This window comes from Mastigoproctus giganteus, chromosome 14 (assembly GCF_048544385.1).
Source record: "Mastigoproctus giganteus isolate SK-2022 chromosome 14, ASM4854438v1, whole genome shotgun sequence".
Classification (NCBI taxonomy): domain Eukaryota; kingdom Metazoa; phylum Arthropoda; class Arachnida; order Uropygi; family Thelyphonidae; genus Mastigoproctus; species Mastigoproctus giganteus.
Genome location: NC_143588.1, coordinates 46,168,104 through 46,182,984, shown reverse-complemented (window position 1 = coordinate 46,182,984; position 14,881 = coordinate 46,168,104). Strand labels below are relative to the sequence as shown.

At 35.5% G+C, this 14,881-nt stretch overlaps 1 protein-coding gene across 1 annotated transcript in view; it reads left to right on the top strand.

Annotated features, from left to right (window-relative positions):
• Positions 1-14,881, top strand: part of LOC150075107 (uncharacterized) — a 617,581-nt gene that overhangs the window by 333,961 nt on the left and 268,739 nt on the right. Inside the window, exon 24 of the mRNA XM_090388926.1 lies at positions 5,129-5,173. Coding sequence (XP_090245052.1) covers positions 5,129-5,173 — 45 coding nt within the window. The remainder of the gene's footprint in view (positions 1-5,128; positions 5,174-14,881) is intronic.

The following is a 14,881-nucleotide window of genomic DNA, read 5'->3' as shown; positions in this document are numbered from 1 at the left end:
TGAAAGAGATTCTTGCACTGCTTCTATTGGAATGAGCAGAAGCCTGAAAAACAGTATGCAGGATATTTCAGAGCCTGCTGGAAGTCATTGCAGTACAAGTAAACACATGGGTTGTGTTAGGGTAGCTAAGAATAGAAACAGGTGCATGTATACTGGCGTGTACACCAATGCTAGGAGTTTAGTAAATAAATTTGATGAATTTGAGGTATTGCTCAAAACATCAAAGGCAGATATTGTTGGGATATCAGAGACATGGTGCCACACAGATATAAGGAATGCAGAACTGGAATTTGGGGAGTACAACGTCTACAGAAATTATAGACTGGATAGGAAGGGAGGAGGGGTTATGCTATTAGTTAAAAAACAAATAAAATCGAAGGAAGTGAAGCCAGTCGACATCGATGTACAGGGCAGTGTCGAGTCAGTTTGTTGTGACATAAGCATGGGTAAATCAAAATTGAGAGTAGGAGTGTGCTATAGGCCTAATGACTCTGATGAGTATAATAAGATACTGTACAGGGAACTAGAATGGGCCAGTAAATCAGAGAGTCTTATAATGGGGGATTTTAATTTCCCAGATATTGACTGGAATTTGGTGGGTTGGTCACTCACACACTAGCAAGGCTTTTGTGGATTTATTGGATGATTGTTTTCTACACCAGCATGTTCGGGAGGCAACTAGAGGGTGTAATATTCTTGATCTGATTATCAGTAGTCATTCTTCATGCATTAAGAATCTGCAGATAAAGGAACCACTAGGTGGCAGTGATCACAGTGTGCTGAAGTGGGATTTACTCAAGGAGGTAACTACCATCAGAGGTAAAGGGAAGGGTTTTTGCTTTCGTAAAGGCAACTATGATGGGCTGAGAAAGTATTTAAATTCTATACAGTGGGATCAACTGATGATGTTACCAACAGCAAATTCAAAATGGGAAGCATCATTCAAGGAACTAATCTTGGAAGTTACCAGGCTTTACATACCAACCAAGAAATATTGTTCAAGGTTCAGGCCTAAATGGTTGTCAGATGAACTAATGAGACATATGGCAGAGAAGAAGAATGCATGGGATACATGCAAATTAATGGGTGACATGGAAGCCTATGATAGATATAAGTTGGTCTGTAACCAAGTCACAAAGAAGATTAGGCAGGCAAAGGCAGATTAGGAGAAATCCTTGGCAAAGGATGCAAAGAAAAACAGAAAAGAGTTCTTTACATATTTAAACTCAAGAAGGAAAAGGATGAGTCTGATTGGTCCACTGGATGTTGATGGTTCAACAGTTGAGGATCCTGCTCAGGTGGGTAACAATCTAAACAAGTATTTTGCATCTACATTCACACATGAGGAGTTATTCAGGAAGGGGAATGTCGTAGGTGAAGTAAACATTGGCAGTGAGCTAGATGATTTTCTAATAACTGAGAGGAAAGTGGAGGAGAGATTGTTGAGGATAAACATAAAAAAGGCACCCGGGGTGGATGGGATCTATCCAGTTATATTAAAGGAGGCAGCAAAGGAAGTAAGCAAACCCTTAGCCATAATTATGAGAGCTTCCTTGGACTCAGGGGAGGTACCCATAGACTGGAGATGTGCAAATGTAACCCCATTTCACAAAGGAGGATCAAAGTCTGACACAAGTAATTATAGACCTGTTAGTTTAACTTCGGTTCCAGGAAAATTAATATAGGCACTGGTTAAAGAAGCACTGCAGGATCATCTGGACAAGAATTCAGTTATAGCTCAGACACAGCATGGTTTTGTTAAGGGCAGGTCTTGTCTGACCAATTTGATTGGATACTATGGTGTAGTCACAAAAGAACTGGATGCAGGGAATAACTTTGATATTATATATTTGGATCTTAGAAAGGCTTTTGATACTGTTGCGCCTGGAAGACTGCTGCACAAATTGGAGCAGTGTGGCATTGGAGGCAAATTGCTGCTATGGATAAAGGGATGGTTGAGTGGCAGAAGACAGAGAGTGGTAATCAATGGACACTGCTCAACGTGGACTAATGTTATTAGTGGAGTTCCTCAGGGTTCAGTGTTGGGTCCATTGTTGTTTTCTGTATTTATTAATGATATAGATGATGGTATATCAAGCTTAATGTCCAAGTTTGCAGACGATACGAAGATTGGCAGGGTTGTTAAGGACACTACTGATGCTATGCTGCTGCAACAGGATCTGGAAAGGTTGAGCAGATGGGCTGAGAGGTGGCAAATGAAGTTTAACATTGACAAATGTAAAGTACTACATATGGGAAACAGTAACCCCAGATCAACGTATAAACTCTGTGGTACTACACTGACAGTGGTAGAGAATGAAAAGGACCTGGGGGTAATTGTGCAGGCAGATATGAAGTTATCTGAGCAGTGCAGATGAGCTGCAAGAGTAGCTCATGGTGTCTTGTCGATGATATACAGGAATTTTTCTAGTAGGGATAGGGATGTGATTATTCCCTTGTATAAGGCATTGGTCAGGCCACACCTTGAGTACTGTATACAGGTCTGGAGACCTCATTTCAAGAAGGATGTAGAGCTGCTGGAACGAGTACAGAGGAGGGCAACAAGATTAGTGAATGGAACAAAGGGTTGCTCTTACGAAGAAAGGCTTAAGTTTTGCAAATTAGAGTCTGGAGACTAGGCATCGGCGAGGTGATCTGATAGAGGTGTATAAGGCTTTGAATGGCTTGAGCATGCTCAATGCCGATGGGATTCTTCCTCTTGCTCAGAATAATCACCTGAGAGGGCATAAATTCAAATTGAGGAAGGACAGATGTCGGATAGATGTGCAGAAATTTGCCTTTAGCCAGCGGGCAGTTGGTTTGTGGAATAGACTTCCATCACTTGTTGTTGAAGTTGATAGCCTAAACAAATTTAAGGTTCGGCTGGACAGGTATTTCGAACGAACGGAGGGGTGAAATGGGAGTAGTGGTTGTGCTTTTTTTTTTTGGCTGATGCGGAATAAGCTTGCTTTCTTGCATCATATGTCTCTACTAATGCTAATGCTAAAATTAATGCAGAACCATCTAGACAGGAATGCTGTTATACTGGAGTCACAGTATGGATTTGTTAAGGGTTGATCTTGTCTGACCAATCCAATTGGATACCATGATGCAGTAACAAGGGACCTGAAAAAAAAAAAAAATTTCGACATCATGTACTTAGATATCAGAAAAACATTTGACACTGTTCAAATAAAAAACTATGTATACTCATACAAATTGGAGCAGTGTGGCATCAAGGGTAAATTACTGCTCTGAATAAAGGGATGGTTGAGTGGCAGGAGACAGTTGTTATGAATGGGCTGCTCTTCTTCTTGGACATATGCTATTAGTGGAGTCCTCCACAGTTCAGTGCTTGGTCCATTGTTGTTGACTATATTTACTAATGGTATTAAGAGTAATAATATTAATATATTGATGAAGGCATATCCGGCTTAATGTCTAAGTTTGCAGGTGATACGAGGCTGGCAGTGTGGTTAATGTAATGACAGTAATCAGGGTGTGTATTAATGGCAGCTGCAGGCAAATGTTATTGCAACAAGGTCTAGAAAAATTAGGCAGATGAGCTAAGAAATGGCAGTTGAAGTTCAACCTTGACAAATGTAAAGTACTGCATATGGGTAACAATAATCCTTGGGGTAATTGTGAAGTCAGATATGACTTTATTTGAGCAGTGCAGAAGGCTGCCAGTAGAGATCATGGGATTTTTTCAGTGATATACAGGAATTTTTCCATCAGGGACAAGGAGATGATTATACTATTGTATTTGTATGAAGCACTGGTTAGCCACATCTTGAGTACTATATACAGATTTGAAGGCTTCATTTTAGGAATGATGTGGATCTGCTTGAGTGGATTCTGAAAAGAGTAATGAGGTTAGTGAAGGGAACAAAAGGGTGTTATTAGGCACTTGTGAAGAGATCTATGAGAGCTCTTCACAAATAGAAGTATTTAAGGCTTTTAATGGATTGAGTTAAGCTAAATGTAATTGAGTAAGCTTCCCATTTGTGTAACTTTTTTTTTTTTTTTTTTTTTGTATGCTGCTGGATGGGTAAATAAACTGTTCAACATGATTATGACCAATATTGATTGACTTCTGGTTCATAGAGTATAATATATCTTTGATAACCAACTAAAGAATAGTGAATATCACTCAGATTCATTCAGCCATTGCATACTAATAAATGAAACGTAGACAGTTTTAATGACAGAATTTGTTTGCCTGTTTTCTGGATAAACAGAAAATGTATCCAGAGTTGTGTTTGAAAGTTGACAGTTTTGTTTGCATTGGTTTGTGAAACTGAGTAAAATCACACTAATACTGATTTAGTGAAATTAATTGGATTACACGATGAACAAAATTGTTATTACATAAATTTCTAATATAGTTTAAAATGGAATTGAATAAATATTGTCAGTGCAGAGCAGAATAAAAATTTTGTCAGTATATATTGTCATTATCATTATAATGAAGCACTCAGTTCTATGAGTTTATTTAGCATTATTTATTTCCATAGTATCATACATTTTTAAAAAGCACACCTTTATAGATTATAGCACCTCATCTGCATCATGAATCTACAAAGAGTCTCTTCTCAGTTTATATTGGTAGAGTAATAAATAAAAATAATTCATGAATAATTCAGAATAATTCATCAATAATTCAGAATAAAAATTTTGTCAGTATATATTGTCATTATCATTATAATGAAGCACTCAGTTCTATGAGTTTATTTAGCATTATTTATTTCCATAGTATCATACATTTTTAAAAAGCACACCTTTATAGATTATAGCACCTCATCTGCATCATGAATCTACAAAGAGTCTCTTCTCAGTTTATATTGGTAGAGTAATAAATATTTACTAAACACATAGAGGAGAGTTCTATTATTCATTCCTGTTCATTTCTGTAAGCATGAGACCGGGGATAGCCCCATAATAAAAAATTGGATGCTCTCAAATTTTAAGATTCCACATGAATTAAACTTGTTTATAAGAATCAATTTTTTATATTTTTACTTCTTTAAAATTGTTTAATTATTCCTTGATTTCATTTTATAAATTTTTAATATTTTATAATGTAACATTGAAATTTTGGTACTGATGTCTGATAATTCTGTTTCAGGGAGAAGCAGGACGTCCAGGTCCACCTGGTCTGCAAGGATTAAGGGTACGTTCTGTAATATATTTGGTTGTTAATACATGCACACATACATACTATTCATTTCATTTGTACAGCCACTCCTCGACTTATGTAAGGGTTGCGTTCTGCAGAACTTTACATAAGTTGGAATTTCCGTAAATGCTTATGCAGCACTTGCAAATTTGATTGAAGCAAAAAAGAAATGTTCAACGAACATATAAATACAATTATTTATTAAATTTCTTTATCTTATGTGCAAGATAAATTACAAAATTATAAAATTACAGAAAGAGAGAGGAGAAGATAAATTACAAAATTATAAAATTACAGAAAGAGAGAGGAGACAGGCATAGCCGTTGGCATGTTTTACCCTTCGAGCATCATTGCCAGAATTAACTCTCCAGCTCATAAGCATGCCACTGCAGAACTGTGCCGTGCTTATGAGCTGTGGGCTATGGAGATTTAGAAGGGATTTTTTCCAACACATCACAAAATTTCTCTGCAGCTGCAGAATCGGCACTGGTGACTTCACCACATACTTTAATGTTTTGGAAGCCAGCGTGATGCTTGAACCTATTAAACCACCCGCTGCTTGCCACGAACTTGGCTTGAGGTTCACAGTACTTATCCTTAATATCTTCATAAATACTTCTTGTTTTTGCTTGAATCGCCATTGGACTCAGGGACACTCGCTTCTGAATCTGATTTTCCATCCATATTATTGATAGCTTTTTCATCTTCGATATAGCACCTGAACGCTGTTTTGTGATCACTGTTGATCTTAAATGCATTGATCCTTTATAAGTGCATTGTCTCTTAAAATAGCATTCACTGTTGAAGCAGCAAGACCTGATTCTGCACAATAGATGACAAACTTCGTCCTTCTTAATTAATCATCGTCATTTCTAAATCAATTTTGTTTCTTTTTCTAGCACTGCCAGCACTTGCACTTTCTGTTGATCTCTTTCCCTTCACCATTGTAATAAGTAAATAGGAATGAAGAGAAGATTTGTTTTTTATATAATTGAAGATTTCAGTGAAGGGGAACTTATTTCACCATAATACCATAACGTAAAAACCCACAGAATTCCAGTTATTGGGACTATCACAAATGCAATAAGATCGAGTTTACTACCTGTTTATAATAGATTTTGCTAATGGAAAATGCAAATTGTTTTTATTATTTTATGGTAGTGACCTCCAGAAATGTGTTTTAGAAAAATATCACAAATTCATTCAAAATTGAGTCTTATAATGGAACATATGATAATGATGAAAGTGTAGTGCAATTTCCATTATAAAAATGACCTTTTAGAGAGATAAATAGCTTAGTATTGTATAGTGAAAATTTCAACTTTCGAGGTCTTGGAACGAATTATCAAAAAAAGAGAAAAAAAAAAAACTTTGTTATTGGGTTCACATTACGATGTGAACCCAATTACGATTTCTCATATTCACGATACCTCCATTTATTCTTGCGGGATGCAAAATACATTTCCATGATTTTTTTAAGTTTTCACCCGCTGGCAAAAACTAATGTAAAGTTGAATTTCTGTAAGTCAAGTATTACGTAAGCCGGGGAGTGGCAGTATTATGTTATTCGCAATTTGTATATAATTGGTCTCTTTATACTGTTTTAAATTTTGATTGCTACAAAAGTATTGAGAGATATTTAATGCGTTTAAAAGCATTGAGCGTTTCTCACTGATCTTTTGTTCACTATTAACAATTAAGCTTTTACATGCTTTATTCCTTCTTTTCTTGGCACAACAAAGAATGGAACTTCATCTGCAAATCTGAATTATTGTCATGTGATATCAGTTTGATATTTGAAGTATTGTTCAAATGATGTAAAGATCATTTATTGCACTTTCTGTTGCAATCCTTTAATTTGCTTCTTGGATAATGTGATTCACAGAAGAAATTGAATCAATCACTGTGAATTCTGTAATTTTTGTACAGAACTCTTGCATTTTGCAGTTCCTGTTATTTATCATTCTGGTGAATTTCAGCAAACAAGACATGATAAGAATACCAACTTCACAAAAATCTCTGAAACATCTGTTTATAGTTCAGCAGAGGATGAACTTTATTGAATTATGTATGACAATATGAAAATATTATAAATTATAGAAGTTGGCACTGTAATCTCTCTCTCTCTCTCTCTCTCTCTCTCTCTCTCTCTCTCTCTCTCTCTCTCTCTCTCTCTCTCTCTCTCTCTCACACACACACACACACACACACACACACACACACACACACACACACACACACACACACACACACACACACACACACACACACACACACACACACATCATTTTAGTTAAACGCACTAGGGTTTTTAGTTTAGGCTATTTGCCATGTGTTTTCCTTTTCTGGAATATTTATGCTGAAACTTTTGGATATGATGTTAAAATTGGACTTAGTGTTAGTCTTAGAAAAAATCCATTTGAATTTTACAATTTCTAAATTAAAATTTTTATTAAATCAACTCTCAGTGATAAAGTTGTTCCCTATCTTTTGTTTAGTTTAAAAATGTCATTTCTTTAATTCTGAAGTGAATGTAAACTGTGATTTTATTTGAAGAAAAAACAAAACAAACACAACAGTTGCACGATATTTCTCATCTGTATGTGTGTGTGAATACTGTGAATGTCTGACTATGAGTGCAGTTATGTTAGGTCTCCTTATGATACAACTGTTTGTATTTGTTTTTATTTTTGTTTCAAATATATGTATAAAACAATGTTTTATGTATATAAGATATTATTATACAGGGTGGATTTATATATATCACTTTCCCAAGAAGTAATTTCTACAGTTGGAAGATCTTGAACTTAATTTCATACCTATAATGCTTAGATTATTATATCTGTGTGTATTTTTGATATTTAAATGAACTGTTCAAACTTTTTCAGTTCTAGGTAAAATTGCATCACTTCTCGGTAAAACTGATATGTAGTCCACTCTGTATTTTAATTTTTGTATTCTTACAAGTATTTTTAATTTAGAATATTGACTATTAAACTGTTTATTTGGAATATTATAATTGAAATGTGATGAGGCCTGAAACTGACACCTCCATATTTTTTCCTGCTTGTGTGTGTTGAATACAAAATTTAATGGTGTCACGTGATAATGTAAATGTTACAGCCAATGCAAGTTTAATAGTTCATGCCAAGTGGCATTCCAGGCTGTAGTAGTCTGTGAAAATGGAGGATGATACTGATGTACATATGAAGCAGCACTATGCAATTGAGTTCCTTATTGCAGAGAACATTGCATACATTAAGATTAACCAACATTTGAAAAAAAATTACAGTTGATGAAAATATAGTTAAGTAGTGTGTTAGGTATGCCAGAGATGGTGATAGTAGTTTGAAGAAGAAGACAATTTCATTCTATAATTTTAAAACAATTTTTCTATTCTAATCAAATGTGTGCTTCCCAACTATACAAATCACTCCTTAAACAGCTTACTAGTCATCTGAACACTTTTGTTGGCTCTGTCGTCAGAAGGAAAATGTGTTACCCCTTTGAAGTATTGAGACTTTTTTATATTTTACAGTGAAAAGTGGCTTTAACTTTTCAATTCCATCTCCATTACGCAGTGTGTTAGTCGTTCTTTCAATTTCTTCCCAACATGGACTTGTTTCACTTGAAAGATCAATGTTCAACCTTTGTGTAAACTGAAAAAGTGATTAGTTTTGTCACAATTATAAATGTTCTCCTATGAATAATAGGAGAACATTTACAAATGTTAATTAGTTTCACGATCCACCATCCCAGTTGTAAGCTGCTATAAATGAACAGACATTGCTTCACTGCTGGTACACAGCATCTCCATGCCATGTCATTTCTGGAAATGCTGTAGCCATCAGTTTGAGCAGTTAAAGTCAGGGGCCTGCTTTTCTTGTTACTCTGTCAGTCTTTCCTCTCTCTTTCTCTCACCATGCACTAGAAATCAGAGGTGCCTCCGTAGCCAGGTGGGAAGGAGCAGCAGTGCATAGCACAGGCTTCTTGATTAGACCGGGGTTCGAGCCCGTCGCCACCAAATACGGAGGATGTGGAAAGGTCAGGGAATGACCACCGCATATCCCGGAGCAATATGGCCTTAGTTGCTAATGCTCCTAAAAACCAAATAACTAACTAACTAACTAACTAGAAATCAGTATGCTATTTGCTCTTGCTTCACAAAACTTGTCATAAAATTCCTTTTTCCAAGGACTGCATGATTTGTTCTTGGCATTCATTTTTGTTTGTGAGAGTACTTCCTTTTGTTGCTACAGATTCTATGGTCATTTATTCTTCACAGGCAGGGACAGTGGAATGCTAAATTCCCTCAGTTTTTGTTTATTCTTGTCCTGTGCACACAAAATCTCCAGCTTCTTTGATATCAGCACTTCAATCTGTTTTCTTTTCACTGTCATTGTTTAGTCTTTCCTCACCAAAACAAAGAACAGCCATTGAATAAACATGTACTGTATATGCGATGTGAGTTGTCATACTATTTTACTGTGCTCTAGGATGCATGTACGAAGTAAACAGTTCCCTTCTTCTGCAACAGAACATTAGCATTCATTTTGTCTCTGCAACATGAGATTTTGAATTAATCCATATCAAATAGACATTGTGGAGAATTGAAATCATTATAGGTTATTAGATACTAAATTAATGAAATTTTCCTTACCATATGTAGTATCATTGCTTTGATGGAACAGTTGTTAAAATCTGGCGATAAACAACTAATTATGATAAGTTAGCGTTAAAAACAAAGTTTGTAATACAGATTTTGCTTGATATTCTCTGTTATGTGCTGTGATCGAACTTGTGATAGTACTTCCTTTTGTTGCTACAGATTCTATGGTCATCCATTCTTCACAGGCAGGGACAGTGGAATGCTAACCCTCAGTTTTTGTTTATTCCTATCCTATGCACACAAAATGTCTAGCTTCTTTGATATCAGCATTTCAATCTTTTCTTTTCACTGTCATTGTTTAGTCTTTTCTCACCAAAACAAAGAACAGCGTTGAATACCTCTCAGTTTCCAGACATAATTGAGAAGGATATTATGAAGCAGTCATTGCTAAAGTTTGATTAGCACCAAAGCAATTAGAGGCATTAGTATATTGTCATTTTATCTGTTTGTAGAGTGATGCCTCCAAAAAGTTCCTTCTGTCTTGGAGATTTCAATTCAAAGTTTACAGTTAGGAATGGTCCAGATGTACCTGAGAATAAACCTCCAACTGTTACCTAGACCCTACTACCTCCACTGTTATCTAAACCCTACTACCTCCACTGTTATCTGGAACATACAGATACTACCAGAGAGCCACACAGATCACCACTAACAGAAAAGAGGTTTCAAGAAATATATTTTCATCCATTCCATCTAATTAATCATAAACTCAAACCGCAGTATCAACTTTGATCACATGTCAACCACACACACCTTCAAAATAATTAAGTTACTTGCAGCTCAATTCTAGACACATAGCTGCCAGCTGTTTGGATTTATGACAGAGAATCCATCTGTTTTACTTGATTTGACCCTTTTCTGTCTCACATTTGTAATAATAGTTGGTGGCAGAGTTTCATGTGTTTTGCAAAAACTCACTTTTTCCTGTCTTTTTCATAAAAAAAAAATAATAAAACTACATTAAAATTGGAATTTATTTAAAATTTTGCAAATTTCTACTTATTTTTGTTAATAAATTAGCTGTCAGGTATGCTATGGTAATCTACATTACAAAATAGAAATGTGGAATAATAGCATTGTTCTCTGTTATACAGTCATTTCATAGTACTTGTAATGCAAAACTTATTAACAGTGTCTCTCAGTAAGATGCCAGAGAAATATGACCTTAAATTTCAGAAAACATATATGCAAGATTTTCCACACATTGTAAAATCTGAAAAAGGTAGCACATTTGCAGGTATGTAGGTGATTTTTCAATTTCAAGCAGTGGGAAATGTGATGTAATCAGACATTTACAAACAAATAAGCATAACAACAGTGTGCAGTGCATATAAAAAAAAAATGCAAAAATAGCTGTTGTATTTCATGGTGGTGCTGAATGTTTATTTATATCTTTTATCATAGAACATAATCTTTTTCTGAGTTATGCTGATCATGCAGGTGTATTCAGAAAAATGTTTCCTGATGGCAAAATAACAAAAAGTATGGTTATTGGAGAACAAAAACAACAAGTATTGTAAGTAAAATTACTAGTATAGAAAAAAGAAGAGGTAGTGATGGCTTTGAAAAGCAGGTCATTTTCAATTGCTACAGGTGTCAACAATCAAAGTGATTCTAAACTATTTTCCATTTTAGTGACCTTTTTTATTAAAAAATTGTCAAATCAGAAACAGCTTGCTCTCAATTCTAGCATTAGAATGTAACCATACAGGGTAAACATTAGACACCTTCTTTTGAACAACTTAAAAGCATGTGGGATTCCCTCTAAAAACTGTCTGGTACTTAGTGTTAATAATATGCCAGTTATTATAAGCTTAAAAACTGTAGTAGCAAGAGTATTAAAAAAGAATATTGAGCACTTGGTGGTAATAGGGCTGTCAGGTTAAATGTTTAACCTAGACTGGTAGAACAGTGAATACCATTGACAAGTCTGTGTAAAGAGAGGTTAAAAGTAGTGAGAAAGCAATATGAGCACCTCCCAAAGTTACCAAATTGAAAAGTACAACAACAAGCAATCACTAATGAGTACCACTTACTCATGTTCAAATACAGTCCACGATCCAAAAGTTTTGAAAGAAGACAAATTGATGAATTCAAGAAAGAGAACTTCTGGTGAAAGCAGTCTTAAACAGTCCAAGCAATCTAATAATTTTAGGCATGTGATCCATGCTCATACAGAAAGTCTGTATGTTCATGTTTCTCTCTTTTGGCTTAAATAAAGCAGTTTGTTTATTTCTTTTAAATGTTATGCTGTTTAAAAACCCAGACATGACTTTTCAATCTCATGTACCTCACATTCATGTACCGAGGTCATTACTCTTAGTTATGTTACGTGCAACTTTATTTTATGTACAGTCTTCAAATATTTGACTTCTTTTTGGAAATTGATTGCCATATTAGACTGAACTACAAGAATGGTTTTGACTTAATCATAGTCATTTCTGCTGCCAAAGATTCTGTTCTTTCCCAAGACATGCTTAGTATTTTAACAATACCCCTTAACAGTGCTAAATTTGAGAGAATATTCAGCCACATTAGAAACAACAAAAACTCTGGAAGTGCTCTGGATAGCCAAGTATAGAGACCAGGACTATTTTTATGAATAAAAGTTTGATTCAACATTTCTGAAGCAGGCAGAGTCTACAACTGTATCTTTCTTAGTGCAATCAAAATAATTTAATTTCAAATAGAATATCCAAATTCTCACATAGAAAAATGTTAGTAAGCTAATGTTTAAAAGTAAACTTTACTAGTAGGCAATTCTGTTGCCATATTTTAATATAAAATGTATTTTGCCAGTGAAATTTAATTTGTAGTGCAGTTGTACTTAAAAAAAACCTCATGCATTTTCCAAAAAACTCCTGTTTTCTTCCTATTTTTTTGGAAAGCACTCCTACTTTTTGTAAAACCTGCCATTTTTCACCTGGTTCCATTGTTTAAGTCTAAAAAAAACCTGCTGTTTTTCTCCTGTTTAAAAATGCCTGAATCTAGTTTTTTAAAATTCAAAAGTTGGCAGCTCTGTAGACATTTTAGTTCTAGTCAAAGCCATTCCTCATCTCCAGACTGCTGACACTTCTCCTACCACCCCATTTCTTCAGGCAAGACACAACAGCCTAAACTCAGCCAGTAGCAATGGTGATATTGTTATGTGTAGCAGCTGCTTCACATAATACAGCCTTCAGCAGTAGCCTGTATTCCAGCACTTCATGTCAGACTGCCAGCCATTCACAAAGGAGGATCAAAGGGTGATACAAGTAATTACAGACCTCTTAGTTTAACTTTTGTTCTGGGGAAATTAATGGAGTCACTGGTTAAAGAAGCATTGCAGGATCATCTAAACAACACTTTGGTTATAGTTCAGACACAGCAGGTTTGTTAAGGGGAAGTCTTGTCTGACCAATTTGATTGGATACTATGATGTGGTCACAAAGGAACTGGATGCAAAAAATAATTTTGATATCATATACTTGGATCTTAGAAAAAACTTTTGATACTGTTGCACATGGAAGACTACTTTGCAAATTGGAGCAGTACGGCATTAAGGGCAAAATGCTGCTGTGGATAAAGGGATGGTTGAGATAGAGAATGATAATCAATGGACACTGTTTTTTTTTTTTTTTTTTTTTGGACTAACGTTATTAGTGGAGTCCCCCAGGGATCACTGTTGGTTCCATTGTCATTCTCTGTGTTTATTAATGATATTGATGAAGGCTTAATGTCTAAGTTTGCAGACGATACGAAGGTTGGCAGAGTTGTTAATGACACTAAAGACAGTATGCTACTGAAAGAGGATCTAGAAACGTTGAGCAGATGGGCTGAGAAGTAGCAACTGAAGTTTAACATTGACAAATGTAAGGTACAGCATATGGGTAGCAGTAACCCCAGAGTAACATACCAACTGTATGGTACTACACTGACAGTGGTAGAGAATGAAAAGGACCTGGGGGTAATTGTGCAGTCAGATATGAAGTTTTCTGAACAGTGCAGACAGTATGCAAGAGCAGCTCATGGTGTCTTGTGAAAGATATATGGAAATTTTTCTAGCAGGGATAAGGAGGTGATTATCCCCTTGTATAAGGCAATGGTCAGGCCACACCTTGAGTACTGTATACAGGTCTGGAGGCCTCACTTTAGGAAGGATGTAGAGCTGCTGGAACAAGTACAGAAAAGGGCAACAAGATTAGTGAATGGAACAGAGTTGCTCTTACGAAGAAAGGCTTAAGATTTGCAAATTACAGTGTCTGGTGACTAGGCACCTGCGAGGTGATCTGATTGAGGTGTATAAGGCCTTGAATGGTTTGAGCAAGCTCAATGCTGATGAGATTCTGCTTCTTGCCCAGATTAATCATCTGAGGGGACCTAAATTCAAATTGAGGAAAGTCAGTTGTAGAAAGATGTGTGGAAGTTTGCCTTTAGCCAAGGTGCAGTTGATTGCTGGAACAAACTTCCATCTGCTGTTGTAGAAGTTGTCAGCTTAAATAAATTCAAGGCTGAACTAGACAAACATTTGGAGCAAATGGATGGGTTAAATGGGAAGTTTTTTTGCTAATGCTGTGTAAGCTTGCTTTCTTGTGCCATATGCCTCCATTAATGCTAATTCTAACTTGAAATTGGAATGTCTGAGCTTTGTGAGCATGCTTTTTTTATATTATGTAATATTAACAAAATGCTCCTGACTTTCTCTGATTTGATTCTGCTCTTTGTATCAAATCTATAATGCTTACAACTAGACTGCCAGCCATAATTTTTCTTTATAGCATATTTTCACCTCTTGATATTTCTGCCCTCTGATCTTTTTCATGATCTTTATGAGGAATCCCATTAAGAGGATAAGGGATATCTGCATTCTAAAATAATTTGTGATATTTGTGTGGATATCACACTACACCTACAAATCTTCTTGTGTACTGCTACTGACTTCCTATAAGCCCAAAAGTTTACAGCTATGCAATAATTTTCTTTTCCAGCCACTCTCAATATATGTTTATAGTCTATACAGACTGTCTTATATAACCAGACATTTTTTTTTTTAC